This window comes from Pseudochaenichthys georgianus, chromosome 15, assembly GCF_902827115.2.
Source record: "Pseudochaenichthys georgianus chromosome 15, fPseGeo1.2, whole genome shotgun sequence".
Lineage (NCBI taxonomy): Eukaryota > Metazoa > Chordata > Actinopteri > Perciformes > Channichthyidae > Pseudochaenichthys > Pseudochaenichthys georgianus.
This window is the reverse complement of record NC_047517.1, coordinates 7,696,338-7,722,746: the sequence shown is the minus strand read 5'-3', so window position 1 is coordinate 7,722,746 and position 26,409 is coordinate 7,696,338. Positions and strand designations below refer to the sequence as shown.

The 26,409-nt window shown below is 40.2% G+C and overlaps 1 protein-coding gene across 1 annotated transcript in view; it reads right to left on the bottom strand.

Moving 5' to 3' along the window:
* Positions 1-4,222: 4,222 nt before the first annotated feature.
* The window catches only part of LOC117459923 (adhesion G protein-coupled receptor A3), a 412,304-nt gene continuing 390,117 nt past the window's right edge, over positions 4,223-26,409 (bottom strand). The window contains 2 exon segments of the mRNA XM_034101091.1: positions 4,223-5,941; positions 9,871-9,966. Of these exon segments, the coding sequence (XP_033956982.1) occupies positions 4,528-5,941; positions 9,871-9,966 (1,510 nt within the window). The 3' untranslated portion in view covers positions 4,223-4,527.

Here is a 26,409-nt window from a genome sequence, read left to right as displayed (position 1 = left end):
ACAAAACATGAGTAGCCTTACATAAAGTGCATCAAAAACAAAACGCTGCAAATAAGAAACGCTGCAAAAAGCTCAAAACACAACGGTAACCAGGGGAGACTAAAAAGTGATACACAAAGCTGGGATCAGAGCGCTTGTTGACGTTCAGGGATTATAAAGTTAGTCAACTATCTCTGTCACTTGAAACATTTTATTGGCTTATTTAAACAATGGGATTGCATGATTCCTTCCAATATTATTGCAAACCTTTACAATTATGAATGAGGCTAACTGTGCCAACAGAGACAGTTGGCTAACTTTTAATGCCCAAACTTTTACGTCAGGCGTTCTCCTACCAGATGTTCTCCTACCAGATGTGCATCACTTATTAGTGATGCAGCGTTTCGATTTTTGCAGCGCTTTTAGTCAAGATGTTTCTTCATTTGCATGTTTTTGGCACATTTGTTTTTATATTTGCTTCATTTTTAAGACTGCAGCGCATTTCTCATAATGGAAATGTTTTGGGCTAATGCAGCACGTTGGCACCTGACGGTCACCGTACCATTTCACTCATAATTGCATAAATCACACACAAGCCAAAAATGCTCTCATCCATTGCATGGTGAAAAAATACATTTATTGGAATCTGTGTCAATGTAGAAAAAAGTGAAAACTGGCTTTAGGTTGTTTTTTTTGTCACAGTACCACAGGTGAATATTCCAGCAGCCGTCCGGTGAGTCAGCAAGCTTGTTCAGGGCAGTACATCTGCTACTGACGCACAGAGAAGTCGGACACCAAACACATCGTCTTACAGACTGTAAGAAGCTCGGGCTGCTCCTAAAGACACACCATCAGCAAATACACAAGCTCAGCAATGAACCTAGCCTAATGTTCTCTTGTTAAGCAGGTTATTTCAAATGTTGTGTTGTGATACTATTACAAATCCCTTTTTCAGTAACTGCCAGTGTATGGAGGCTCAAATAAGCCCATATTGTGAGATCAAATATGGTTTTATAACTACTGCGATTCATATTTTTTTCCACAGACCTTGGAAATAAATTGTGGTCCTGTGCAAAGCTATGAGGTTCATGCATCATAATCGATGTTTACTAGGGCCTCCTTTCAATATTCCTGCCATCCAAATAAAGGGAGTATCACATTAATAGTAATTTTGAACTTTTTTTTTGTTCAAATATTTCTGTCTGAACAAACATTTCTATAATAAACACACTGTAAGTGACACATTCTAATCTAGCAGGCCAAATGTTATCATGGGTAGTGCAGTTTTCTATTTCTGATATGACAGGATGAACTCACAACAACATGGCGAGTCTGCATACTTTATGAGATCAACAGAAAAAAAGGCATTAGAAAGCAAAAAGGACATTTCTAAACTCAGATACTGAGCAGTAACATTGAGGTCACTTTTTTTCCCCATACAACTTCTATTACATATAGACTTTTTAATCTTAAATATCTTAAATCTCATATAAAATAATTAATCAGAAACTGATTCAATATACACAGACAAGAGTGCACGAGATGGATGAAGAGATGGTGTGCATGCCAAGTGTTTTTCGTGAGTTTGCTGTGAGATTATATGCGCTGCTTGGATGTCATTTTTTTTATAGATTTCGTTTATAGCTGACAATATGTTTATGTGGGGTTTTGTCTGCAGCATCATACTTAATATCATCATTCAAGACAAGTGCTTTGAATTCAATAAAGAGCCTCTCTTTGAGCGTCAATTGTTCAGAGAGATTGTGACCTTCATGGTACAAAAACAAAAACATTCCATATTCAACTTGGCCTCATTAGCATATGCTTATTCTGGGTTGCACCAACAATGATTACTTTTCAAACCCATTATATAATATTATTTTTAAACAAGTTTACAAAATAATAATTTAGAAAGATTAATTGTAAAGACCTTTTGGGCCACTAGTGCCTTTATTCAAGTGACAGTGTTGATAGGGGGAGACAGAGGGGATGACACGCAGGAAATTGTCATGGCACGGGGACTTAGCCTATTCAAACCTAAATGAAATTGAAATATGTTGCACCAATGTAAATGAGATCTAGTATTAACTCTAAACTTGGCAGACAATATTTTATCACTTTTATGAACTGTCTTCTTTTTGGTGTGTGTTTGTTTTTAATTATTATAGGTTGAATGCCCATGTGAAGCACTTTGAATTGCCTCTGTGTCTTAACATGTGCTATAGAAATAAACTAACCTTGAACCTTGGAAGGAAAAACCTTTTAAATGGCTGTCTTTTTGAGAAATGTTTGGAAAAAGAGTACATTTTCTGGGAAGACTGAACCCAAGTTGAGTTTTATGTTGGAGGAGAAATTAGAACTTCTTTGCGGATCATGCAATCATGAATGAAATTGTAGGCCAAAGCTGCATTCACATGATACACGGTAACGGCTCTGCGCTAACATTGCGCTAACATTGCAGTTCAAACTACTTTAACTTTTACCTCCTTTACCAGTGAACTTTTGACGTGCAACCAATAAGATGTCTGTATACAGCAGCGCAAGCTAGCAGGGCAGGTTACCATTGAAACGAAACCTAACTAACTGTTTTCACTGCAAGACTCTGTGCCCAACCTCGCAGTTAGCAAGGATTCAAACAAGGCCTAACTGACTAACTTTTTAGCTAGCTTGCTAGAAAATAGAATAAGGTCTTGTAAATGATTTGTTTTTGTCACAATACCAGCTGTCCGGTGAGTCAGCAAGCTTCTTTGGGCATTACATACACTACTGATGTACAGAGAAGTCAGACAACAAACACAAGTTTAAAGACTAAGAGGGCAGCTCCTAGCCTTGGCGTTGCGCACCATTCCACATTTGTTGCAGAATGCTTTTGACATGCAACCAATCAGATGACATTTATGCCAGCAAAGGAGGTAACCATACAAACAAATCTTAACTAGCTATCTTTACTGCAAAACTCTGTGTCCAACCTTGGGTTGAGCAAAGAGCCAATCGCGTATCATGTGAATGCAGCTTGGCTTACACAATGTTTAGCTAGCTAGCTGGCAAACAAAGTAAGGTCCCCCCCAACACACATACCTTTTATAGCCTACTTACTAGGTCCTGACAGCATGTAGATTGATGTATTTATTATTGTTTGTGTGTAGGTAGAATTCGATTCAGTAAAAGGAGATTGGTTCTTAATTTAGCAACAAAGCTTTGCCCACTTTAAAATCTGAATGTATACATTTTAAACCAACTACAAGTAATTCGATAACATGTGTTCCTGTTGTTGAAAACCAGCTATATTTTTGTTCAATAGAGATCTCTAGCATGAAAATAATACAGTATTTTTCGGTGACTAGGATTAATCCAATACGTGTCAAAAATAATAATTGGCAAGCTGCAAGGCAAATAATAATGTAATGAATGTGCATTCAAAATCTAAGACTTGGCTCATAAAACAAAGCATGCATGCTTTGTGATTTTTCGGAGACAAATTACGAATAAATAAAATATAAATGGACTGAATTTGCTCTGATTTATCCATGTGTTATTCTGTGGCTTTCGCTAATAGAGGGTGAGATTGCCGTAAATGTTTTTATAATATAATATACATTGGTCACAGTGGAGTTTCCCAAAGCAGCTTGTTGTTTCTTCTATGATCACATTCACACAATTGTTTTGAGTAAACAATGAACAATATTTTTTACATTTATAATGTTGGATTGCATATGGAAGCTGAGCTAAAGAGGATACAAAAACCTGCTCACTAGTTTGGCAATGAACTGTTTGTAATGACCTTTCTTTATGGCACAGTGTTAAAAAGATGGCACTGGATCCAATGACACCAACTCTCTATTCACAATGGCCGATGCTGTTCCTTTTGATACTGCCGTTATTTACTTCTTTCGAGAAAAAATAAATACAACAGTGAAGACGTCATACCGGCTTTAAAAATGATTCTTAACTTCACTTCTCTTTTTCTGTTGCTTTACAACTTAAACTAGAATCCACACATCTCTTACAAGCAACGGTATCTTTGTATATTCACAGTAGCTTGACTGGATTTCAAAAATACCCATGAAGTCTAAAATTGCTGGTTTAGTTGTCGTCTAAAACATGGATGTGGAGAGCTCTTTAAAGTACTGGAGGACTGTCAAGTATTCGATGGATTGAGATTGGAAGTGTAAAAGAAAATGTTGCAGCGTGTTTCCTTTGAGCACTAACACACATATTCATACATACAACCATTCATTTTCTTGTATATATCTATATATATATAGATATATATATTTATAGAGATAGAGAAATCTGTAGTGATACTGAACAACCTTCAATTAAATCTGATGGTGTTATGGAGGAGAATCTGTTCTGTGTATGGAGGCTCTTCAATGAGCATTTACATGATTTCTGTACAGTAAAACAGCACGCATAGAAACATGAGGACATTCAAATTAAAATATTCCACGCTGATTGTGATGTTTAAAATGTTAAATTCCTTTTTTTTTTATTCTAGAAAGGGTTTATTTTTGGCAGGACTGGGCATGGAGTCGCCCATCTCCCACACTACACAGTAGTTTCATTCTTCCAGGGCCCCGTGCGTATATTCCCCGTGCTGTCCGAGCCGTACAGGAGTCCTTCTTGCAGGCCCCCCTTTAGAATCCCATTCTGATTGGGCGGGTTCTGAGGGAACGATTGTCTGCGCGGGGCGTGCATCTCCAGATGGTGATGTGTCGCCATCGGGTCCGGCTCGGCCACTTTGCCGCAGCCACACAGGAAGATGCCCGTGTCGCCCGCCTCTGCCGGGCACAGGGAGGGGAAAAGGTCAGCCTTGGCGCAGCAGATGTGCCTGTGGCAGGGATTATGGCACACCAGGGCCTCGTGCACGGCGGCGGTGGCAGCACAGTGGCACGTGTGATGCCCGTCGTGGTGGCCTTCGTGGGCCAGGTGTGGACAGGTGTGGGCGTGGCGCTCGTGTGTGCTGTGGGGGCTGTCAGTGTGTGAGCTGTGCATGCTGCCTCCGTCCACGCTGGAGGGGATGTGATAGGCGTACTCCTTTTCGCCCGCTGCCCCGCAAGCACCGGCCCGGCGGCCGAAGTGACGGCTTTTAGTCCTGGTGCTGCTCTTTAGGCATGGGTGCAGCTGGATCCCCGGCCGGTACCCCTCCGGGTCGGCGTGTAGCAGCACGTGTGTCGCCGCAGGCTCCTCCTCCATCAGCTGCTGGCTGTGCATCGCCGCGCAGCACGGAGCCACCGGCGCCAGGCACGTCACATGGTTCTGCAAGGAGGGGAGGGCGGCGTGTTTACAGTGAGCTAAACCGCCATGACTGCAGGTTATCACTGCTTTACCGTGACACGGAGAGTCATGGTGGCAGTGGCTGTGACCGTGGCCATGCCCGGGGGTGTCTCCGTTCACATTGACTTTAGGTCGCGCCTGAGGGGCCCCTTGGGCTTCGGCATTTCGTCCGGGACAACACGAACACCAGCAATGCCAAACATCGTCGCGCTTGGCACAGTGATGGATGAGGATGAAGAGGCCGAGGGTGACGGAGAAGGCACCGTAGAGGCAACTGAAGATCATGTCCAGGAAGTGGCCCTGCGACACGGCCAGGGCCCCGAACGTCCAGGTGGCCAGGAACAGGAAGAGGGTAAAGGCCGCCGTTCGTAGCTGAGCCTTGAAGGAGTGCTCATTGGCCAGCAGCGCAGGGTTAATGGGAACCCCCGGACAGCCAGCGGGGCAGTGGCCCCCACCGGACGGGGCCACCAGGGCCCCCGGCTCGGCTCCCTGGTGGCAGTGGGTGGGCACGTCGACGGCAGCGAGCCTCTGCTGCTCCTCCGTCAGCTGCTTCAGCTCGTACTTCTTTTCGGGGTGTCGCCGCAGCTGGATGAAGGTGCACAGGAAGTAGATGCATGTCACCAGGATGATGAAGCTCACGGGGCCAAAGAAGGCTCCCAGGCTGGGCTCCCACGCCATCCAGCAGCTGCAACACACAAGAACACCCGTGCATTTTAACACTTTGATTTATGTTCACATTTTTCAAAAGAACTAAGAAACTGAATTATGTAAACTCAATAACATAGGTTTACATGTTTTGCTTTGTATAAAGATACTTCTTACAAGCATAATATAGTACATACACAGCCTGTCCTCCTACAAAAAACGACCATATAGGTCGATTGTTCAGCAGCTAAATACGACCCAGAGACACGTTTTAAAGTGTAGCGCCTCTAGTGGTCGTGTAAGAAACAACATGCTCCTGTCGATTGCAAACGCTCCGGAGGGTCGTTTATTCACAAATAACCCTCTCTGGAAAATCCTAAATTGTGGAATAGTTTGGCCATTAAAATGCTTTTTTATTAGATTTCTATCGAGAAATGTATATTGTACTTTTATAATCCACGTCCAGTGGATGTGTAGGATCTACAGTTTGATAGATATACGAAGATGATTTGAGGTCTCGCCAGGAGAACGTGTACTGTATATGGGGCAACTTCCATGTAAAGTTAGCGTGGGTGAAAACAGTATTTCCGGTCTCGAAGTTTTCATAATAAAACCGGAAGTATTCCCCACACTGTCAAATGATTACGCAGTGATATCTCCATTACTCATCCACTAAAAAACATCAGTTTATCCTTGTTAATTACACAATATTGATTGGTTTAAATTGTGTACAATGCTTTTGTGTTTTTAACCTTCGATTCGGAGAAACAAATTGTTTTTTCGGAGTTTAGACACGACAGAGTTTCCGAAGACACTACACTACCCAGAATCCCCAGCTATCGTTTGGGACTACAACATCCGCCTTGCTTTACAAACCCCGTGATTAGCCCTCAAGCTCTGTGATTGGATATTGGAGTGGCAGTGTGACAAGGTTACGCTGAGCGTCAAAGCTCTTTGAAATGGAATGGAACCACGCCAGACTATCCAAAACTGGACTTGGACGGGTCCAGCCCGGCCCTCCCCCCCAGAATTACACTTGCTGCCTATTGTGTGTTTCGCAACATGTTCTATGGCACGTCTCTACTGGGAAATGTAGTTTTAAAAGACGTTTTCGTATTTCCCACAATTAGAAGTTGCCAGTATTAAACTGTATACATCCCTGGAGGTTTAGGGGACATGAAACACATTGGTGTTATCAAATTTAAAACATATAATTAATACATGGGTGAAAATTGCTTGTGTCCATAATGGGCAGCATTAATACCACATGACAGCTGGACTTATGTCTGTGACCCCTCCTGTTGTTAATTGATAAGCCTGAAACATGCACTTGTCAAGGTTCAGATGCACATTTAGCAAATATGGCAGTTAGCCATCGATCATCTTAAGATAAGATACTTTATTGATCCCAAGTTGGGAAATGTTTTTGTTACAGCAGCATGTACTACTTTGTTCTACTCCACTACAATTCAGAGGTTAACCTGGTATTTTTACTCTACTACATTTATTTGTGTTACTTTGCAGATTCTGATTAATGATGTGAAATATAAACAACCCTTAAATCAGACTTTAGTTACACCTGAGTAAAATTCAGCCTTATCAGTTTGTCTGTTTTGCACATCCTCCTGTTAATATCTTTGGACGTCCTGCACTAAACTGTTTTACTGTAGAGATCACTACAGTATCTTCTAGATATTTTCCATTCTATATTTCTATCATTGACCCCTATTTTGTATGTAGGCTACTCTTAATATTTAAATGTTTTCATCAATAACTAAATAAATATAACTTATTCAACAACTACATTCAATAACGTGCTTTAACCACTAGGAGGTGCGGTTTAGACCAGTGGTCTAGTTAATAAAACATAATAATATCGTACATAATATGACTATTCACTTTATTGTGAGTTTAAAACAGAACGGTAAAGGAAAATACAGTTTCAGTCTCTCGATGTGAAGCTTATGCATTGTACCATGAACCTGTATAGACCTGTAACAGTCAACTGCATGAGGAGTTGGAAAGGTAGTTCAGAAAATCAGTAATATCTTTAAAAACTACAAAAAAGTCCCTTTCTCTCAGCTGTGCACCGTTATGGTGTAAATACAGACTATCTACCAATTGGATCAAATATAAAAGTCAGCCGAATTAGTGTTGATACTGCAAGGAGACGTATTGTGTGAAAAGAAATGGAAGATGTTGTTTAATTGTTGATATATGTATGGTTCACGTCACGTATTCAGTTTTGGCGGCATCTCTTCCAGTTTGTCAAAAGGTCTTCTGATCAGGGCTTTATAAATACATATCTACGGCAGATATGTAATATGTAATGCAGCCGAACCGTGTATTACAATGCCGTTATGTGATGACTTTCAAAGAGAAAAGCAAGAACACTCGGAATAAAGTATTATTATTATTATTTTTAATGTTTTCCGATTTAATATCACATAAACACCATATCCCGACGTGCATTGCGGCGTGATTTTAGCCTATCAAAACCTCTGAAAAAAGAAATGTGTCTCTCAGAATCGAAAGAGAAAAACCTATGGGAAAAACACAAAAGCATTGTACACAATTTAAACCAATTAATGTCGTATAATGAACTAGGATAAACTGATGTTTTTTTAATGGATGAGTAGTGCAGATATCACTGTTAAATCATTTGATCATTGGTTTTATTATGAAAACGGCGAGACCGGAAATACTGTTTTCAACCCGTAACTTTACATGGAAGCTTGCCGCATATACACGTTCTCCTGACGAAATCTCAAATCATCTTCGTAATATCTATCAAACTATAGATCCTACATATCGACTGGACGTGGATTCTAAAAGTACAATATATACTTCTCGCTAGAAATCTAATCATAAAGCGTTTTAATGGCCACACTATCCTACAATTTAGGATTTTACAGAGAGGGTTATTTGTGAATAAACAACCCTCTGTAACGTTTGCATTCAACGGGAGCACTAGAGGCCGACAATTTTAAAACGTAATTATAGGTCGTATTAAGCGCTTGAACAAACGACATATTTGGTCGTAATAAGGGCTTAAAACAATCGACCCATTTGGTCGTATGAGTTGGAGGACTTGTTGTACATACAACATAATATACCTATATAGTGGTTAATATATAATAGGGTCCTTAAAAGTCCTTACACAATGCTTTAAGTTTACACAATGCTTATTAACATTATAATGTGTTAAAAATACTAAATAATAGTATCATATGTTTATTGTTGGATTATAAGGTATTTCTAACACCTAATCATTTTTTACATCGCAATAAAACCACATTTATTTAGTTTGACTTACAGACCTATGATGTTATACCTTAACTCTTATTACTTAGAGTGATACATACTTTATTATGTATTTATAACTACGTGACTATTCACCTCTTGTTGCAGCTCTGAAGTGAGAGCAATGCCTACCTTAAGGTTCATGAACCCTTTTCTATTATTACTTATCACTTATCCTATTAGTTAATAAATGCTCATACAGACCCCAACATGCAGCGTTTCAAAAGCATGCTTGAAACTTCTTTTAAAAGCACCAACAGACAGAGGTGCATGAAGTTCTTAGACATTTATCTTAGTTTTATACTTTAGTATAAGTTCAGAATGAATTACATTCAAATGTAATTCAAGTATCAAAAGTACTAAATAGGAAGAACAGTGTCATAGTATTAATGTTGTGGTTTGTCAAAGTTAAGCCAATATCAGATAATTAATTACAATACTGCCTCAAATCATATAAGCCTATTTTGTGTTTTGTACGTACAAAGTGTTAAATAACTGTAATGGAATAAAAAGTTAAATATTTGCCTGGGAGTAGAAGTATATGTAGCATACAAAATAAATACTCAAGTATGTCAAAACAGCCCTATAGAACAATACACGAGTGCATGTACTTTGTTTCAGAGTGTGTCATGTAACCTTGAGAGCAGAAGCAAAGGAAGGACTTACTACGGCGCCTGCTCCCCGCTGCCATAGTTGTCTATATTGACGGCCGCCGTGACCCCGCAGATGATGAGGGGCACTCCACTGCTGACTAAATAAAATCTGTGAGGTGACAGAGAGAATAGAAAATAAAAGAATGTTAGAGTGAATAAGGCAATAGCATTCTATATTCACATCAGGACTACAACAGTCAGCTGGACAATTGTTTCAGACAAACAGAAAAACACAAAACCCCTTTAAACAAAGAAGACTATAGACAACACACACACTGTGACACTGAGCAACAGGCACAGAGACATATCTTCAGGATATCCATTCCCTACACTTTCCTCCAATAAGACGTGTCAACATGTTTGTGATCGCACTCTCCTGGTGCCATCACACCTACAGTTTGTTTTCTTTGCCACAAACCAAAGTGAGAAATGTACTCTGCAAATAAATCTGTTTCCTGTCGATGTAAACACGATGGACTTGTCAGTACTCATCGCTGTGATTTACACCATCTGCTGATCATAACGGCTCCTGATACGTGAGGAAAACCTGGGTGGCGAACAGAGTTGGGTGCAACGTGTTACAAAGTAACGTAATAATTAAGTAACCTTACTGTAATAATATTACAGGAAGGTTCCTTATGGAGGGACATGCCCCCAAAGTGGCAGCCATGATAAGAGCTGTTGAAATTCTAGGTAGGAAAGGAGCTTCAATACTTCCCTTGTTGTGTCCTTAGATGTATCCTAACCAAAAGGATACACCATGACCATGTGTTAAGAGAGAAGGAGATAATGCTGTGTCACCATTCTTTGCAGCTGCAGCATTTAAAGCGATGCACCATTCGGCCGTTTAGCGAAACAACCAATCGGAGCCAAACGTGGATCACTTAAATTACGGTAATTCAGCATTTCCCATCCTATGCCATATGTTGTCAAAGTGCTTAAGTACTGAATATGCATGTGTTTCGAACTTTCACGAGATGCACAGGACCTATACAGATTACTCAAGGGAACTTTGGGATGTTGGCCTTTGCAGACCATTTACATGCACACAAACCTTTATAAGACACTACATGAAAGGGACAACCTCAAAAAGCATAAGAGGTCCCCTTCCAATTAAATATAATATATGAAATAGGGAAAATAGAGAGAAAGGCATCATATGTAATGGTTGCAACATAACAAGGCTATGTATGAGGATATGAGTGATTGACCAATCACATTGTATGTTTGCTTTGAAGAATTACAAAAAAGGTCTTTATTAGTAAATGTGGGAAGAAATAAACCCTTTGGAGTGTTTGTATCACATGGAAACTCACAGCTGCACTGACCGTCAAGCCACCGCTGGATCGGAGGACACTTGATTACCGGTTACGACATCTCTTGGAATCAGTGTCAAGTGTTACATTTGATCAATTGGAAGCGTCTTTTGTTTTGCAGAGCAAGTGACTCTCCTTTAATGCGTTGGTTGTGATTATCTTCAGACAACAGTGCACATCTGCAAGATGCAATGAAACATAAAGAGGAAGGGCAGTGACTCAGAGTGTGAAGTAAGGTGAGCAGCAGACTGACACATGATAAATGAACAATTGCAGAAAGTTTTGATGAAAACTTGCTATTTCTCTGAGATGCTCTCAAAGGGTTGCTGAGGTATTTTTCAAGCCGGGCCCTATTTTACCTTGTTCTGTGTCAAAGTGACTAATGGGGACACCACTTAAAAACAATGTGTCCAGTGTTGGGAAAGCGCTGCAGACGGCATCTGCTAAACAGGCTGCATTGTAATTGCTTTGGGCCATTGCGCACCGTCAATGTATATCCAGTGGAAGTGCTTGTTTTCACACGGACAGTCTTAGATTCTTATTAAAGGCGCCTGAAGACATCGAAAGCAGCCTACTGAGAAATACAAAAATGTTTCTTTACATTTCTCTTGATCCTGTCAGTTTGTTATTATATCTAACCAAATCTCATGTGCTTCCACTGTGAGGGAATACTTTTGTCTTTACTCCTAGGTATTTAACCGTATTGCCTGTTGACGTTAATAACCAACCAATATTCTGTTATCTCCTTTAAGGAATGTGCTCCAGCACTTAAGTGTCCAATTTATGGCCTGATAGGGCGGTTTACGACTGTGAGAATGCTGGCTTCTAAACACCACTGACGAGTGATTGAGTATTTCTAGTTGGGAGATATCTCCTGTAGCTCCACAGATGTTTACGCCTCCCCCGATATGCTGATTCAGTCTGTAAACTAGTTAAAAGGTCTATCGAGAGAGAGGCTGGGCAGAATTGACATGACAACCCCCCGTGCAGTCAGAACCTTTTGCTGCTGTGACTTGTGATATGAATTCTCCGGCCGTTGACTTGTAATAAACTACCAGTGTTTGACATCAAAGCTTCAACTCTCCGTGTGTCTCTCTGAGTCCTGACTCTCCATTGCTGCAGAAGTTTCCCTTACATCCACTTTGTCTGAACAAGCTATGTTCAACCCTAACATTGAAACTCTATTAGACAAGAAGTATAATGTTCCTTTACGTCAATGCAACAAACTCTGACAAAAGTCATTCACTTTCCGACCTTTACCTTACGCCGACAAGTCACATGAACGGAATAAGCCTAAGGTAAAACGTGTATTTTATCCTAAGGTTCCTTTCCATCATGTGTTCAGACATTAATGTAAGGGTTAATTTGCAACAAGCTGCAGAGTCTTAGAGACTAAGCATTTTACCATTTAGTCTAGAATGCAATGGTTTTAAAGGTGTTTCTGGTTTGAAGCTTGATATAAGGTCCGTAGTTAAGAACCCTACGAGACTTTCCCATGTAGTTATACAACATAAACATTCCGTTGCTCCTTTTACGCTTAGACGCACCAAAGTTCTCTTAGAGCCGTGGCTTAATGACTGTACTAGCGCTCTTAGACGCTCGTGCAGGCGTGCAGAGAGAAAAAGGAAAAACTCTATGTCTCCTGAGAAATCCTTCGTGCTTGCCTTTCCGACTACTAGACGGAAGTCAAAGCAGCCAAAACTGAGCATATTTCTCTGTTAATCTCCAACAATTGTTTCCCTTTAAACTGTGGGTTTTTTCTCCGGAAGTTTTTCCTTGTACGATGTGAGGGTCTAAGGATATAGGGTCTAAGGACAGAGGGTCTAAGGACAGAGGGTCTAAGGATAGAGGGTGTCGTTTTTCTCATACTGATATTCTGAACAATCTGTGCTGTTGTATTTGCTGTAAAGTGTCTCTACTGTAGGCTATTTTTATTATACGTACAGCACTTTGGCTCCACCAAAAATCTTTATAAATGTTCTATATAAATAAAACTTGATTTGATAAAAAACACAAGCAAATGTAACAGTTGGGATTTTAGCCTTTGCCGACCATTTACATGCACAAACACCTACAGAAAACACTATGGGAAAGGGAAAACCCTAAAAAACACAATAGGGCCTCTTTAAGGATGACTCAATAATACAGGTATGTACATTTCATGAGCTTTAAGAGTTCAGCACGGGAACAAAGATTCTCCCCAGCAGCTCCCTCTCTGTCCTTGTCGTTTTCTTTCCTATCCAACACCATGCTATTTCCTCTTCCATCCAGTTCAATCTCAACCCCTGTCACTGCTCCCACCTTTCCATCACTCTATCTTCCTCCTCAGTTTCCCTTCTCTCTCCGTCTCTCTCTCCCAATCGGTCCTCGTCACACAGCACCCGTCCCAAAAATTCAATTACAATCAAGATGTTTGTCTGGGCTGGTTTGGTGAGGGGTGTTTGGGTGGATGGAGGTGTGGAGGGGGGGGGGGGGGGGGGGTTGGCGAGGCGGCATTACCGGCATGTCACTGTCTCTGAGTGGAACGGTTCCCCCAGGGGACTCTCCTTCAACAGAAAGCCATTTATACAGCCGTCAGCCAGATAAGCATACATGAGAAGAACTAGTGGATTTTAAAGCACCCTGCGCTTTATAAGCGTCATTCTCCTTTAGCCCCTCTAGGAAAGCCTGCTTGTGTCTCCTGCAGGCCTATGTCCAATAAACCACACACACACATCTGTGATCAAATAACCATCTATATGCTGCTCTTCCTTTATGCAACAAACTATTCACATTAAAATGATTGCACTCACTATGTGGGAAAACAATGTCTAACACCGTTTGTAATTTTTGTTGGACATTCTATTAGAAAAAGTCCTTCAAACTAAATGTCTGTGTATGCAGAGTTTGAGTGAGTTTCGGAACAGCAATCATCTGATATAAATAGACCATGAAGTGCCTTTTAGCCAGCAGCTACACAGCGACTCCCCCCCCATCCCTGTTCCTCTGCCTCTGCACTGTCCTTTTCTCTTTCTCCTGCTCCAGGATATACATAGCACAGATGGTGACAACGGATGATCGTATAGCTCCAGCACAGAGCAGAGGCGTATGGTTAAAGCTGGACTGTATAATAACAGAAAGTCTATAGTGAGTTTGTATCCAAGCAATGGCGAGACAACTCAACTCAATGAAATTAAAACCATATTTGTAGGGCCTTTAACATGCATTATTTATAATGACCAGCAGGGGGCAACTACACTCGATGCAAAAGCTCTGATTGTATTGAAATCTATGAGAAAATTATCCCACTTATTCATTCATTACCTAAACTGCTTTTTGGGGTTTTCCCTTACCCTTTAGTGTGTTATACACTGTACAAACTGTTGCTGTTAAAAAAATAAAAATAATGTGTCAACAGTTTCCAAGCAATTTTAAGAGTTTAGTCAACTTCTGCATTTTTTGAAAAGAGTTGGTGAAACTTACTTTTTTAGTTTTCCTCTACTCAAGAATGTGTTACTTTGCTAAAACTAAAAAACAATGTGTCAACAGTTTCCAAGCAATTATATGAGTTGGGTAAACTCAATAATGTGATTATTTCTGCATGTGAAAAGATGAGTTGAGCCTACAATTAAAAGCCAATATATTAAGTGTAACCAATGCAAATAACAATCGTCTAAGAACCACATGAGACAAGAATAAATAAAGTAATTTAGAAAACACAATTGAGTTGCCGGAACCTATATACGACAAACTCTTCCTGATTTCAATCCAAACCTTTAAATATTTGATAGCATTGAAACATTGCAGATTAAACAAATAGATTTAAAAAAGGGAACATTATGGACATGTCAATACATTTTATTATAATGTAATTATTTCAAAACAGTTTTCATAAAACAGTAATACGTTTGTTTAAAAGCACAACACATTAACATACATGGATTCAAAGCTGTAGTCCAAAAATCAACGATTGACATCCCACTGCCTATTGATAATTACTCTTTTACAAAAAACACTAATTTGCTTCCTTGCAGAGAGTTCATTGTGAAGATCGAAACCATTGCAGATAGATATAGATAAAAGCATTAGCAGCTGGCTAACTTATTTTGGCATAAAAACAATAAGGAAAACTGTTAGCCTGGCTCCATCCAAAGGTAACAGCACTTTACAAATGCACTAATAACACATATTTAATTGAATCAATCAAAAACAGGTTGAGATTGTATGGGGAGTTATGCAGCTCACAATTTTTTGGTCTGTTAAATATTGTTTCCCTGACTGAGTAAAGCTAGCTGTTTCCCCTATTTCCAGCTAAGCTAACTGGCTGCTAGCTGTAGCCTTTTATCAGACGGACACATCATCGGCTGTCACTCGTAGTCGAGTATGACTGTCCTCCTTCTTGGTCCTTGTGGGTCTTCAGGTGGGCGTAGAGGCCGATTCTGGACAGGATTATTCTTGTGCAATGTGGACATGGGAATGTAGTGGTGGAGGGTTTGGGTTGGACCTGTTTGGTGGTTGCCCTCTCCATCCTGAGTCTGCGCTTGTCTTGTGCAGCATGGCAGAGGTCATCATTATATAGTGCCGATTTCGAACCGAAGTCGATTTCAAAAAAGTCTTCCGTCCACGCGGAATCGGCTCAAGAAATGTGTCCGTCCAAACGAAACCACTCGAAACCGCTGGAGACGTATATGCCGGGCCTGTAAGTGGCGCTGTACTTCCGCCACAAAATACACCAAAAGCAGCGAATAAGACCCCCCGAGCATGGGCAGATGTGGGAAGAGGCGGGGCTATGGTGTCATCAATTCAGGAAAAGATCGTATAGGGCGTACACACGGAGCAGCAAGCGTGTGGTCTCCAAACTTACTCACTTTGGGAGCCGGTTTCAACGTTTATCGGATACAACTGAAATCGCCTCAGTGTGAACTGGGCCTAAGATGCAGAACATTTCTGACACATCTCTAAGCGGTTGACCAATCACAACAGAGCAGACTGGGCTCTGGTTTCAGACAGAGGGTGAAAAGAGGTGCTGCAGCACAGGCAGTATGAGAGTGTTTTGAACATTAAAGAATGTAGAAAGGACTGTATGTCCTCTTCAATATTGAAAGCTGGCAGGAACTGCTGGTATTCAACAGATGTTGGATATTCTATACAAGGAAAGTGTTACTTTAGAAGAATGATCCACACCAATCTCACCAGATGACTGTCAGTTAATAGCATTAAGAGGTGTTAAAGGTGTTTGGTCCAACACAATGGAGCAGACTTTCTGACAGAGGTCAGTGTGATGGTCTGCTGGATACGCCACTGGTTGCTGTCAGGAGAGGAGGGACAGGCAGAGCGGTGGATGAGGAGGAAGAGGTTGGTTAGTGGGAGGGGAATTGATTTCTCTCCAGCTGTTAAGTCTCATTGCATGAGCCTGTCTGACAGGGAGCATTACAGTCAATCACTGTGGATCAACTCGCCTGCCGCGCCACACAGGCTCCCCCCCCTGCCCGCACCCAGTAAAATTATCTCATTCACAAGCGGTGCATGATGGGAGAGCCTCGAAAATGTTCGATATTAAAAACCTCAATCACCAAGGTGTCTGAGGATTTTCTTTGCGATGACAGTGCTGCTTATACAGTTGAGAGATCCTTATCCTCTCCGACCTTCACTGACTCTTTAAGAGCTATTGAGCAGTTTGCAGTTTTAATAATGACAGACATATGCTACTTAGATATTAGTCCAGCATTCTAAAATTTGACTTAAAAAAAGTAAAAAAGTATTAGCATCAAAACATACCGGAGTACCAAACATTAGCCCGTACCTGTGCACGTCCCTGCCTGTAAATATAATAAGCCTATGTCTAAAATGGACAACATTGTTAGGAGATTTAAACTATACAGCGATTCTGCACTGCGGTCAACTCAGCTGTCCCTCACGTTTGTTTTTTCAAATCAGCTGCTTTCCATATTTATTCCTGCTATATTTGATGAGTGATACAAATATGTTTTACCACAAGTTCTTAATAAAACTGATACTGTTGGACTCTGTACTTACGGAGCCCCTAAATAAGTGTATATTGTACTTTTAGAATCTACGTCCAGTGGATGTGTAGGATATATAGTTTGATAGATATTACGAAGATTATTTGCGGTCTCGCCAGGAGAACGTGGGTGTTTCTCAATGTCGAGGACGCTTGCTTGGTAGCACATGTCTTCCGAGTCACTTGCTTCAGAAGCGAGGCAAGAATCCTTCCTAGCCTCGGAAAACGAAGAATTGTGGAACAGGCTAACAGGTGTGAGTCATATGCAAGGCGCGATTTCCGCCAAATATTTGGAAATTGGTCCGTGCGCAAAGCATTAGGGGATTTTAAGACCGCGGAGTCTACACATGTGCAGCCTCGAAATTTCTCGCTACGAAGTACGCCGGCCTCGGTAGAATTCCAAGTATGCTGGACATTGGAACACTTGATGACGTAGTATGCTTGAAATAGTGGCTCTGGAGCAGCCTTCTTCGACATTGAGAAACACCCCTTGTATACTACGTCTTTCCGCAGCGTCCATGTAAAGTTGGCGTCAACCCTCACGGGGTGAAAACAGTATTTCCGGTCTCGAAGCTTTCATAATAAAACCGGAAGTATTCTCCTTACTGTCAAATGATGACACAGTGATATCTGCATTACTCATCCACTAAAAAAAACATCAGTTTATCCTTGTTAATTACACAATATTGATTGGTTTAAATTGTGTACAATGCTTTTGTGTTTTTAACCTTCGATTCGGAGAAACAAATAGTTTCTTCGGAGTTAAGACACTACAGAGTTGCTGAAGACACTACGCTACCCAGAATCCTCAGCTATCGTTTGGGACTACAACATCCGCTTTGCTTTACAAACCCCGTGATTAGTCCTCAAGCTCTGTGATTGGATGTTGGAGTGGCAGTGCGACAAGGTTACGCTGAGCGTCAAACATCTCTTTGAAATGGAATGGAACCACGGCAGACTTTCCAAAACTGGACTCGAACGGGTCCCCCAAAGTTGTTTTCTTATTCAAAAGAAGACGTTAATTTAAAGTATTCTTTAATGTTTAAATAAAGCCTTATTAATTTGTCTGTTTTGCACATCCTCCTATTAATATCTTTGGACGTCCTGCACTAAACTGTTTTATTGTAGAGATCACTACAGTATCTTCTTGATATTTTCTATTCTATATTTCTATCATTGACCTTCTACTTTCCCCCTATGTTTTTAGGCTACTCTTAATATTTCAATGTTTTCATCAAATATAACATATTCAACAACAAAAAAAATAACATGCTTTAACCACTAGGCGGTGCGGGTTAAAAAACCAGTGGTCTAGTTAATAAAACATAATAATATTAGGGCTGTCAAACGATTACACATTTTAATCAGATTAATTACAGCTTAAAAATGAATTAATCATGATTAATCACCATTCGAACTATGTCCAAAATATGTCATTTCTTTATGTATATTGTTGTGGCATTGGAAAGATAAATGAAAGAAGGCGGATATATCCATGTAACATGTTTATTGTAAAATTTGTCTGTGTGTCAAAATGAAAGAGAGCACCTATCAATCATCAAACCGTGGGGTCTTCAGGAAAGTCGACGTGGGGGGGCTAGTGGAGTACTTCGTGACCACAGAGTGTGAATGTTGTGATCAGCTGTTTTAGCGCAGTTCTCCAGTGAAGGGGGGGAGTCTCCCTCCGCAGCCGGTTGGCGTAGTTTTGGCACAATTCTGTTGTACAGACCGACGTTAACAGCTCCCTGTCTGTGCACACGGAGACTGACTCTGTCGTCCGGTGATCTAACCACCTTCTGGAAATGCTTCACAAGTACGTCGGTACGCAAATGCGCTTTGTGACACAAGTGACGGTACGCATTTCAGATTACGCACATAACCTGCATACCAGTTATGTGTTACCTGTAGTAAAAGTATTCTCCGTCGGGACTTCCTGCAACAACACCACTCCGTTATCGTAATTCTGATTGGCCAGAAGACATTATCAAAGATGTTATATTGAGAAGACGATCACTACGTGACAAAAGTTTTCAAAACCGTTTCTGGTCTTCGGTATTTCCAGACAAGTGGCTACTGAAATCAATCTTACTAACTGCTGTCTGTGCAATTCTCGGCGCAAGTTGGCGGACTTTATTTAGCTTACTTTAACATCATTTTTCATAGTGGGGCTAAGCCATTTCTTGGTATGGGTGTAGCCTACCCCAGCCATACCCTGGCGCTGCCACTGGTGGGATGTATGGGGCGGGCCATTCTGCACATGCGTTAAATGCGTTAAATATTTTAATGCAATTAATTCAAAAAATTAATTACCGCCGTTAACGCGATAATTTTGACAGCATTAAATAGTATCAAACATAATATTACTATTAACTTTATTGTCAAATTAAAACAGAACGGTAAAGAAAAATACAGTTTCAGTCTCTCGATTTGAAGCTTATGCATTGTACCATGAACCTGTATAGACCTGTAACAACTCAACTGCATGAGGAGTTGGAAAGGTAGTTTCTGAAGATGTTACAAATAACACACAGCATACAATGCCATAATAACTTTGTATTATTAGTGTAGGACACTTATGTATGTATAACATCTGAAGATGTTAATTATTGTTTTCACATAATTGTAGGCAGTGCTCCCCTAACACTGACTTTGGACGCCCTGTGGCCCCCCTGAAAATTTAAAAAAAGTTTATGATTTAACGATGTCTTGGCTGACGGAATAGGCGGAACTAACGATATTCGTAACCCATTCGGACCCATTAGAGAGAGCACACCTTTATCTATTTCATATAGTTGTACAAAAAAAAGTAAGAAATCATTCCAATGTGTACTATAGGACAGTAAAAAACTGTTTACAAGGGGAGTGATTAGTAAAATATGCATAAATAAAAAACAAGAATACTAAATATAGCTGACATAAGCTAAGAATAAACAAGTTTAAATTATTTGTTATTGGTTGTGATCATATTCTAAAGATGTTTGGATTATTAAAAAGTATGCAGCTCCCTTTCATGAGTGTTGAGAACTGTATCCAAAAATTCATTTGCTGCTCAAAGTGCACCAGATTGATGCTTTTAACTTCAACATTTAAAACAAATCTTATTAAGGATGTGAGGTCCAACCCCAAAAAAAGCAGGTTCAAATAATTAAATAGCCTACATTTTATTTTAGTAAACACTGAGAACGGGTCCCACAAACCCAAACAGCACACAAAGGTTAAAGGTAAGCATATAATAATGTTAAAATGTGCTAAATATATACACTGCAAAAAAAAAAAAAAGGGGAGTAAAAGCAGCTCACGACTTGTTTTATTTTTTGAAAGTAGCTCTCATCCTAAAAAAAGTTGGAGACCCCTGCATTAGAGCATAACAACTGTAACTATAAGTATCTGAAATAAATATGCGTACTGAAACAAATGTCAATAACTGTATTGCATTGTTTTCTTATGCACAATTACTTCATACTGTCTTTGTCTTTTTCGTCCTGCATTTATTGGGCCCCCCTCAGAAAATAACTGGCCCCAGCCTGGCCCCCCCAGTCAAATTGGTCTAGAACCGCCACTGGCTGGAACACAGGAAATCTGTGCAAGCAGCAATTTATCTGAGTGTAAGCGTACAGTTTGAGCAGAAGCAGAGCAAATCTAAGTGCAAGCAGGCACTATTTGAAATTATGACTTCTGGTGATGTTAGAGGACACACACACACACACACACACAAATTGAGGCTTAAAAATATGAGATAATCCATAATCTTCAGTGTGGTTAGCTATGAATCTTCCAAACCTTCCAAATACCTTGTCCTGGACATAGTTTATACAGTATACACTGTGCAACAGTACAGTAGGCCCACACATACTGCAGAACACTGGTGCTTTGGGAACACTCAAATGATTTAATACCCATTTAAAATCAGGAGACTGAATACGAACATTATGTGTGTGTGTGTATGTGTGTGTGTGTGTGTGTGTGTGTGTGTGTGTGTGTGTGTGTGTGTGTGTGTGTGTGTGTGTGTGTGTGTGTCATACTTGCCAACCCTCCAGATTTTCGCGGGAGACTCCCGATTTCATTGCCCTCTCCCGGTTTCCTCCCGGGGTCATATTTGTCCCGCATTTCTCCCAATTTCTGACAAATACAGATTTACTCACGACTGTTTCCACTCGGACTTTAATACAGCTACACCATTGTTTGGCTTCCATCGTAGTGCGTCTCTTTAGCAGCGCGCGCAACTCAAAGTCTGAGAGGGTGAGGAGTCACAGAAAACTGAACAAGGATCGACAACTCGACCCTCTGCTCACTCTTTTCCTGTAAAATACAGGTCCAGCCCACACATATGCTCCATTGTGCTACAGGCATTGCCCTTACAACTACAATAAGCATGTAAATGTTAATCTACAGCTCCGGCTCCAGCGTCTCCACCTGCAGACGCAGCCATCCTCATCAACTACTGACTGTAGCGTCACCTTGGATACGATTCCAAACAACTAACTGCATCGGGCGCTGAAATTGCCGCCCTGTGACCATCAGATCTAACGACGCTGATTGGCTGAAATTATGTTTCGGCGGCATAGTTTACAGATAGCAGCAGTCAGCAATGTGTTGGCTGCTGCTGCTCTGGCTGAGGGCTCCTCTCTTAGCTCCCAGACGAGAGAGGGTAATGATACACACTGCGGCCAGGCAGGAAATATGTGACTTATCAGTAACTTTAGACATCGTAAAACAATTTCAAACGAGATTTTATTGTAGATTATACATTTTACTGATACCAACTATATAATATTTACCTTGTATTGTCTTATATTTTTAAATATATTTTTTTATTTATTTTTAATTTTGAATGACAATCAAACATGTGGGAAGAGGGGGGACAGCGCCCCTAGCGCCCCTATGGGTCGGCCGCCACTGCCCCATACCTAACTGATATTCAATGGAATAAGGGTAAAAGGAAGCAAACGTTAAAGCAATTATTCCATGGGGTTCATATGCAGTGTAACTCCACATGTTTACATCGTTTTTTTATTTTGGTTCATTCGCTGTATCAGCTTCAAAATATTTCGTAATATTCAAGAAAAAATAATCAAGCAACCTAACGGACACAGGGAACTTCCAATAGCTTTGAGGAAATTACATTTCAAAACCAAATAAAAGGTTTAAAATGACAAACTGACATTTGCTACACCACGCCCTCAGTTTGGCTGTCGAACGGTCCCTTAAAAGGATTTGTGCTCGGAGCTTCTGGAGTTCAGCTCTGCAGCAGCGGCAGTGAGAAGAGCTCACACAGCACCTTTCACCGCAGAGGAAGAGCACCGTGTGGGTCCAACAGCTGATCCTCTTAAACATGCCAAAGGTTGTGACGGTGCAGAAAAGGAATAGGGTGGAGAATGAGTTGGAAATTACTAAAATTCAATCTGATGTGTGTCTGAGCGAATAGGAAATAAAACGGGTCGAAAGGCTAAATGCATTTAGATTTGTGATTGCTCCTGGCTCTGCAGCCTCCTGGGTGATTGGGGTAATTAGTTATAGCATGGGGGTGATGCTATGGTAACGGGTTGTTTAAAGTCAGTCACCTCTTCATCCTTCTTCCTCCTCCACCTCATCCTGAGATGCATCTGCCCTTCACTCTCTTTGCTATATATGTTTTTTGTTTGTATTCATTTGTCCTTTATTGTGAGCCTCTATAATGCACGTTTCTAAATTATTTTATGACATTTTTTTTAAAATGTGTTTTTGAGTGACTTTACAACATCTGTCCAGCGACTACAGATAGAAAAAGCTCTGGCGCCTACACAGCAATGTTAACTAATGTGCACTGTCCCTGTTACATTTTTAAAATAAATAAATGAGTGAATTAATTAATTAATAAAACAATAAAAAAAATGCGTGTAAAAATGTGTATCATTACTAATGGGAATGGTTGAAATATGTTTTTAAAAAAAAGAATATATATAATTGTCATCCATAAAATCTTCCTTTTATTACACTGTAGGCTACAGTATTTCATTTTATATTTTTGGCTTATCTTATTTTATTCCATCTACACAGTTGACTTGTTACTTCCTTCCTTTCACTTATATATTTGCACTGTTTTGTACTTATTTATTTTATATTTTAACTATATTGTGTGTTGCACTGTTAGAGGAGCCTGACAACTACCTTGTAGCTATTACGCTGGCACTTAAGCCTTCATTTGCATCTTTGCCAAGAACATGTGAAAATGTAAAATAAAAACAATAAATTAAATGAAAAACGGTATAACAACCCAACACACTCTCACTCCATAAGCGTCCAATAGCGACGTTTGGTCAGTGTCCGTGGCGTCCAATTGTGACGCTCCTAGGCTCCTTCAGCGTCATAAAGGGACGCAAATAGCTTTCAACTGATTGCAATGTATTCCCATCTGCGTCGGGATTTGACGCTCATGGAAGCACGGCATTCGTTTATGCCGGCTGCCCTTAAAGGCAATGTGAGCATCCATTCCCATTGGATAACGGAGCATTTTACACCCGGAAGTAAGTACTCCTCTTACTGTCGATTGATTTTACAGTGATATCTGCACTACTCATCGACTAAAAAACACCAGATTATCCTTGTTAATTACACAACATTGATTGGTTTAAATTGTGTGCAATGCTTTTGTATTTTTCCCCTTCGATTCGGAGAAACAAATATGTTTTATGAGTAAAGGATGGCAGAAGACACTACACTACCCAGAATCCCCAGCTATAATTTGGCCTACACCATGTGCTCTGTTTGACAAACCCCGTTTTTTTCACCATTCATTCGAGATGGGCCTGTCTGCAGACCGCAGCAAGGAGGCGTTTCCCATAGGGGCGTTTCCTATAGGGGCGTTTCCTATAGGGGCGTTTCCTAACTTTTTTTATCCAGCTGCTTTTATAAATCCTCGCAGAAGAAGTCATTGTTCTAGTGATGGGAATTCCGGCTCTTCTTGCTGAGCCGGATCATTTGGCTCACCAAGAAGAGCCGGCTGTTTCGGCTCCCAAAGGGCTCTTCAGTTTACCACATATTATACCTTTTAATTAAATCAAATGTAGCGCTGTTTTGACTAATTATTTATATGTGTACACATATATCACTTAAATTATTCAAGACATCCTTTGTACTAAAGTATTCAAAAGTAAAAATTACATGTTTAATATAAATTATTTGCTGTGGCCAATTGTTTTCATTGCATTTACAGACCCGTGTAACTCTCTGATACCACCCAATTAATGCATTGACTTGCTTGTAGAACCACGCTACACAAAACAGATGGCAACACCTATAAAAACTATTTAAAAAAAGGGGCTACTGTATCAACCTATATAAAGTATATAAATATAGTTTTTCTCCCTGCAGGAGAGGGGAGCGTGCTTTGAGATTAACTGCTAGGCTGCAGCGGGGAGAAGAGGGGGACAAAAAGTAGGAAGAGAAGTAATGGGTCAGAAACCCTCCTTTTTACGCAGCGGTCCAGACATAGACATCATAGCTACGGCGACATAGTTGCCAGTTACTTTTGGCATTAGGGCAGGGATATCTTTCAAGGTTTGACATAATGAATTGTGCTACTTTTAAAGCAAGCAACGATGTTTTCAAATCTGTAATCAAAAAGCTCCTCAAAAACGCTATAGAAGCAGTTCCTGCCGTTGTTACGTTAGTTCAAACAGTAACAACGGACTACTTTTCTTAGCGGATGCATGTCAATTTAAATCAATACAAAAAACTATTTTTTAAATCAATACAATCTTTTTCTAAATCCATAAAAGCATTTCAATTATTATTGGGAGTCATGTCGTTACTTTGTTGAGAATGTGGCCATGTGTAATAAGCGGGATAATGTCCACATTGCACATTGCATAATGTGCCTTCATGCCGATCTAGATCCCTCCGCAAAAACAAAACAAAAAACGTCTCGTTCGCTGGCGAGAGCCGGCTCCCGTCGTTCACTATAGGAAACGCCCCTATAGGAAACGCCCCTATAGGAAACGCCCCTATAGGAAACGCCCCTATAGGAAACACCTCCTTGCTGCGGTCTGCAGACAGACTCTATTGATTCATTCCGATGGCTGGCGTCTATGTCACGTGATCTTCAAATTTCTCCCTGCAGAAAAAGAAAACATGGCCGAAATTCGTTTTATTCTGGGTGTAAAATGCCTATTTTAAAGTTAGTTTGGCCATTAAAATGCGTTTTGATGTCATTTGATGCGAGAAATATGAGTTGTTATTTCAGATTATGTGTGCAGTGGATATACATGATCTTTAGTTTGCTAGTTATTACGAAGATTACTTCAGGAAATCGCGCCGTTTTCATTGTTACCAAGGTGGTTGCTAGGGACGCTGCTATCGATATTATTTCTGTTATGTTGTGTAACTGTTTAATGGTGTTATCTTTATTGCTACCCCCTTCCCCGTCAATGTATAGTGTTGGTCCACAGCCTAAACATATTAGTTTAACAAAATCCGCATCTAAAGATACGTTATTTCCCCCCTGTGCAATTCCAGGCTCACATCTCAGAGCACATCGTCATTAACAAATACCGGAAACAGACCAAAATAATAATAATACCTTATTCCGAGTGTGCTTGCTTTTCTCTTTGAAAGTCATCACATAACGGCATTGTAATACACGGTTCGGCTGCATTACATATTACATATCTGCCGTAGTTCTGTATTTATAGAGCCCTGATGAGAAGACAAACATGAGGAACTGAAAACGTGACGTGGATCATAAATATATCAGCCATTAAACAACATCTTACATTTCTTTTCACACAATACGTCTCCTTGCAGTATCAACACTAATTCGGCTCACTTTTATATTTGATCCAGTTGGTAGATAGGCTGTATTTACACCATAAAGGTGCACAGCTGATATCAAGGGACACCTGGTGGTTAAAGCATGTTATTGAATTTCAATATTTTTATTATTAGATATTAATACGATCCCTATAAAGTATATTCATTACTCGTTATTCTCTACTAATTGTTAATTAAAGACTGTATGTAATGACTATTTTGCACATCCCTTTCAAGATTTCATGATTTTATAAGGTTTAATGACATATCATATAGGCCTACACAACTATGGTGTAGTTCTGCACTGAATGAAAAACTTGGGTTGCAGGTTCCTCAATAGTGCATTACAAGACATCTATCAATATGTGTGCATACCTCCAGCAATGTTAACTATGTTGAAGCACTTATTTTAACTGATATTATACATAATGTATTATACTCTTATGAG